The 6,000-nt window shown below is 41.3% G+C and overlaps 1 protein-coding gene across 1 annotated transcript in view; it reads left to right on the top strand.

The window, feature by feature from the left end:
• Positions 1–4,475: 4,475 nt before the first annotated feature.
• KCNMB2 (potassium calcium-activated channel subfamily M regulatory beta subunit 2) overlaps positions 4,476–6,000 on the top strand; it is a gene marked incomplete at its 3' end in the record, with an annotated part of 141,220 nt that continues 139,695 nt past the window's right edge. The window contains exon 1 of the mRNA XM_082287914.1: positions 4,476–4,564. Within this exon, the coding sequence (XP_082144040.1) occupies positions 4,527–4,564 (38 nt within the window). The 5' untranslated portion in view covers positions 4,476–4,526. The remainder of the gene's footprint in view (positions 4,565–6,000) is intronic.

Here is a 6,000-nt window from a genome sequence, read left to right as displayed (position 1 = left end):
GGGTCCTGGTTTTTATCAGAAATCCTCAGGAAATGTAGCAGAAACATATTATTTATCAAATATAATTTATATATGTAATGTTTATATGTAATTTATGTATTTATTTATTTTCTTTTTCCAGGTAATATAAATGTGGCCAATCCACCAGAGTCCAGACTGGTGATTTTTGTTTTAATTGGTGGCTTTGATGACATGTCATGTCCTCAAACCCATCCACTACAGGATTTTTAGGTAGGTCACATTTAAACTCCCAAGGATGGATGGCCAAGAAAACCTCCAGAGAATTGTTCTGACAGCAAATTCTCCTGTTAGGATTTTGCAGCTTCTTGCAAATCTGCATTTGACTAGCTTCATTATCTATTTACATTCATTTTAGCAGACTAAAGATTTCCTTGTTTTTACATTTGTATTTTTTCTGTAGGGTGCTTAAGACTAATCAAATATTCCTTAAATTCTTAAGAGCTAAATAGATGGGGCTGCCCTGAAAGTTATCCCTGCAAGTAAGGTCTTCCGAGGTGTTCAGTGTTTTCATGGCTCTTCCCTCCCACATTTTCAACATGCATTTGGACCTCCTGCCAGGAGGATTTGACACCAAAGGCACTGAGAAATGGGTTTGCAAGGGGATACTCCCCTATCCTGTGCAGCATTCCTACCTGGAATCAGGGCAGTACATCAGCCCTTTCCACTTCCCACATTCATGCTTTTAATACTGCTGTCGCAGCTGGAATCCCCTGCTGACAAATCATAAAACAGGAATGGAGAAGAGGAAGAGCAAGATCACTTATTAACATGCAGAAGTCATTAATGAGGATACAGATCAAATAAAATTTAGTGGAAGGGGGAAGTAAATTAAAACTGACACCAACAGATGTTTATGAACAATGGACAGAAAAGAGGCTGTAAAGATTTGCTGTGTCTCACACAACATCAACAAGAGATGCACCAGTGAAATTAAACGGCAGCAACCAGCAGAAGGAATGATAGGGAATCTTTTTTTCCCAGAATACATAATTAATTTGTGATGCATCTGCTGTGAATTACTATGAGGTCAAATTAGCAGGACTCAAAAACATTCAGCTGTTTCTATCAATAGGAATATCCAGATTCTTTAACCATGAATAAAATGTAAGAGGGAATTTCTCTAAGTGCTGAAATACAACTATCACAGAATTTCAGAGGTATTATCCTCTGAAAGCAGATAGTGAAGCACCACAAAACTATCATGTGCAGGGGATTTTCTTGAAGAAAAAGTGGAGTGGAGGGTGTTCTGGGTCTGTCTTTTAAATAAGGAATAAAATAACCTGAAAACGCATGGGGGAAGAAAGGTAATGGTGATACTCAAAACGTCAAAAGTCAAAGGCAAATCCCAAAGGCAATACAAAAATGTCAAGGGTCATCCAGAAAGGTCAAAGGTCATACCAAAAAGTGAGACAGTTATCAGAAAGGTCAAAGTGTCACTAGAGATGTAAAAAGTCACTAACACATCAAAGGTTACATAAAGGTAAAATGTCAAGGACAGGTCAGAGGTCACACAAGGTTCTCTCACAATGTCAAAGGTCACCAAAAATTCAAGTATTAGGCTGAAATGTAAAGTGATCCAAAAAATCACAGGTCACAGAAAGGTCAAATATCACCCACACAGTGAAATTTGTTTGCTGAAAAGTCAAAGGTCACCCCAAAATTCCAAAGGTGGAAGACCAACCAAATGTAAAAGGTCATCCCAAAAGATCAAGGGTCATCTCAAAAGGCCAAAAGTCATCCTGAAACATCAATGTCCACTCAAGGGGTCAAATACTCCCTCTGAAGGTCATAGAACACTGAAAGGTCAAAAGTAATCCCAAAATTCAAATGTCACTGAAAGGTCAAACGTCTGTTGCTCTGTGCCTTCTTAGAGACCCACCCAGAGAGTGAAATGGGCAGAGAACTGAGTGACTTTGGTGCCACTGACCCCTGAACCAGCACCCTGTGAGAGGGCAAGCAGTGATGCAAGAGGGGCATGTACACACTGAGGTGTAATTATACAATTACAAAGCTAAATATACATCCTATTCAAGTATTAATAAAAGTAATATACAGAAGGATACAGAGAGGGGACAGCAGGACAATTTCAGTATTTTGGGGAGTAACCAGCCTCTGGATTGACTATAAACCCTGTCCTTAGTGCATGCAGAGCCAGGTTTGGTACCTAAGAACATTACCCATGCTTCTGACAGAGCTGCATTAATAATGAGGAAGAAAATATTTTGCTTCAAAGGCCCTTTGAAAACCAGTAGCTTAAATATAATTGTGCTGGAAGTACTCCACTGATTTTCCTCCGTAAGGTGACCAGCTCTGTGAACAGTGAGAAAGCACAAATCCTTTGCTGGCAATTACTCCAAACATCTGTACCAACCAATTTGTATGCTGGGAGGCTTGTAAATTATGTTCTACCATTGACCTGGCTCAATTATTCAGAGTTGACACGTCAAGCTTTTAACCAGCTACAAAGGCAGCAAGGCCAGATGCTTTTTCGGAGAGAAAATGATAAAGGAGGGCAAAGTGTGCTGTCATGTCACTCCATGTTGTGCCAGACCAAAAGGAGCATTCTTAAAGGAATAATCCAAAAAGAGTAAAAAACCAGGATGCTATGTTCTTCTAAAGGCCTGGTTTTATACACAAGGACTTTAGTGGTGTAACTCAATTGTCCTGTCCCTCTAAAATCAGTTCTCACCCCTTGTACAGTGTTTTAAGTCCTCAGTTTTTAAACCTTGGCCAGATGCTGCTCTAAGGTTTGCACAACCACTGCATTGGAGGGGAAGATTCAGGTTGCTCCTGCCCAGGGAGTAGTTCTCACCTTGAAGACAGTGGCCAAGCCAGGGCTGGGGACACCTCTGTCCCTCCTGGGTTTGTGTCCTCCTAGGCTTGTGTCCCAAGGCCATCCCTTACCTTGCTTGGCAGTGTGGATGGAAAGACTTATTGGTTTGCTCCTGGCTGAGAGGAATTCACATGGGGAAGCTCCTTCAGAAAACAAGACTTGGAGGAGATGCTGACTGCAGTTTTCAAGGAGCACCGAGGGCACAGGCATTCCTGCTCCATTGGGTCTGAGGAGATTTGGGAAGCAAGTGGATTCAGGTCTCTTTTAATATTCCAGATGAGAACCAGATGACTCCTTTCTCCCATGATCTGACTTATTACCTTTTCACATGACCTGTGTGTCTCCTTAAAGTAACTCAACTTTTTAAAAGTCCACCAGCACATGGAGAGGAAAAACAGCAAAGCAAGATGTCACAGGGTTACAGGGGCACAGGGGTGGGGGTTAATATTACATTTAATAGGAGAACTCCTGCAGCAGTTCTTTCACACCTCTGCTACCACATACAGCATTTTCTGGCTCTGGGCTCAAGGCAGATCTTATTTACCCTGGTGAATGGGACCTTAATTTCTCTCAACCTCCCTGAAGTATTTCCAGGTTTATTCTGAGGCAAGGGAAGGACCTGATACTGGCTTTTGGAAAACAAATGAATTGGCTACACCCTGGGAATTTTCAAACACGATATATCCATCAGTTCTCCTTTCTGACTAACATTTGTCAAGATGTACCTGTCAATTTTTTTTTAATTCAAACCAAAATTTGTTATTTCTTCCAAGCCACACACTGACTGTCAGCACAAAAGTTTCCACACTGCTTCTGTGGGCTCACACACGGAGCTACCCTATGACCTAAACCGAGGAGCAGCCCTGGCACTTGGAGAAGCTCAAATCCACTGAGGCAAGAGTGTGAAAACACAGCTGGGCCCAGCAGCTTCTGCAGTAAATCCCTTTGCCCCTCCACACTTTTCTCTACTCTGGAAGTCTTTAGAGGTGAAATCATGAGTTCTCCTTCTCATTGCAGTTCTGTTTTGGCATTAAAAATCCTTCTGAGGCAAGAACAGTTTGGCATATTTTCCTTGTCTCAAGGTCTCAATCAAGCTCTTAAAAAATTAAGTCATTAATCATCTAACATTCAACTCTGCTGCACTGAGGGTTTCTAGCCAGAAACCCCCACAGGTGGTTATTTCAAATATGACTCTGCTTCTGTTGAAGACTTTTGAATTAAAAAAACCCAACTCTGAAGTATGGAGAAATGCACCTTGTGATAATTACTGCCTAGCAGTGTATTTTTAAAGCAGTCAGCTGAGCTTCTAGTTTATATTTCACTAATTTGCTTACTTGGTAAAAAAACAAAAACCCAAAAAAAACCCTGACAAACCCCACATTCATCATGTAGTTTATCTGAGGTCTCCTCTGTGGCAAAGCATTGCTTGCAAGAAGGAAGAGAAGCTTGCAGGAAAATTGTTTTGTAACAGATGTATCGACGGAAAAAGTTACTAACTGGGAGTGTTCTTCCCTCCCCAGTCTCGCTGTTAGTGCCGGCCTGTAGGGTGTAGCTTTCCTCTTGGGCTTCTGTGTTTGCTTTACGTGTTGCTTTCCTCTTCCTTTTGGTCAGGAGCCTTTTTACAACCTGGCAAAATAACACTGAGCAGCAGCACCGAATCTGCAGGACAAAAATGAGCCTTTGCCTTAAATATCCCAGAGACAAATGGAGGTGAGTAGAAACAAGTCTGGGCTGGGGAATTGCTGTCGGTTTGCTGCTCAGAAGTTATTAGCAACTAGTATATTGGATTTGTTTGGGGTTTTGCCCCTATTTGGCTGCAATGTTGAGAGTTTAACTAAAGTCTGGCATGGAAATATAGTGGAGCTGTAATTGCATCCAGGCCTTGGGTAGGGATTACAGAGTTGGCTGGGACAGAAATCCTTTGAGCAGGGTTTCCTGGGCCCTCGTGGCGGACTCAAACACATTTTCCCTCCTCCTTTTCCCTGGTCTCGCAGAGTGTTTCTGTGTTTCTGATTCCCTGTGCACACTACACCTACTGAGAGCATTTACCCTGCTCCCATCATCTCCCTGTACCTCATGTATAATGCAGAGGTTGTATTTGCTCAGCTGTATTGAATCCTGCTATAAAAGCAGGGTGCAGAGGGCAGGTTCTGGATGCACAGTGAATCTCTGTAACTAATAAAATATAGCACCTGCCCTGCTGGAAGTATCAGTGTGAAACCAGACTTGACAGGGTAAGTGATCCCACTTCATAATCCTCTAATGCTGGTACAATTTGGTGGTACTGGTATAAAAGTGGTACTGAAAGCTAAGATGGACTTTGAGATAAATTAAAAATGGTGTCTTTAAGGGAAAATTACTCAGTACAGGATTTGATGACGTGCAGATCTTTTACTCATAGGTTATCATACCTAGCAGTTGGGTGGATGAAAATGACTTTGTGTTGTACAAACAAGACTCCACACGTGAATCAAGAACAGAATAAAAGACTAAATATTCTTGACACTCCTTCTTCCTGTTTTCTAAGTTATCTTTTAAGTATCTTGAAATTTACTGAGATGGAGGGTTTTTTTCTGTACTGTTCAGTGAGTATTTCTAATATCAAACTTGTAGGTTACATTAGCTTTGCTTGTGTTTATGGTATGTTTTTGGTCTCCAACTGTATTATCATGGGGTTTGGAGCCAGGTTTCCCAACTCAACTGCCAAAAAAGAAAACATTTGTATTTCCCGTTTGCTGATTGTTCAGTCTAATGTCTATTTGAAAGTTTTCTAGGAAAATACTGATAATAAACCATTGCAACTCAGAGACCACAGGGTTAGTTCATATATGAAGCAGAATGAACATATTTCTAAAATATTTGATATGATGTAGGATCAACAAACAATTCTAATAATGTAGAATCTGCAAACTTTTTAGATTAGTTTCCCCTTCAGTTCACAGAGACCAGACACTGTGCTCACTCATGTCATAAAGCACCAGAAAGCGGAGCTGTTGTTTTGGTGCATGAGGGGAATGTAACTTCTGAGGGGACACTAACTCAGCAAGGGTTTTAGAGAGGGACAACCTTGAACTGGGGATATAAAAATTATCTTTCTGTTGGCCATCACCTCTGGCTTCTCCCTGCTCTCTCGTAAACCCAGTGTT

Source organism: Coloeus monedula, assembly GCF_965178545.1.
Source record: "Coloeus monedula genome assembly, chromosome: 10".
In the NCBI taxonomy this organism is placed as follows: domain Eukaryota; kingdom Metazoa; phylum Chordata; class Aves; order Passeriformes; family Corvidae; genus Coloeus; species Coloeus monedula.
The sequence above is the reverse complement of the archived record's forward strand: the minus strand, read 5'-3'. Positions and strand labels throughout refer to the sequence as shown.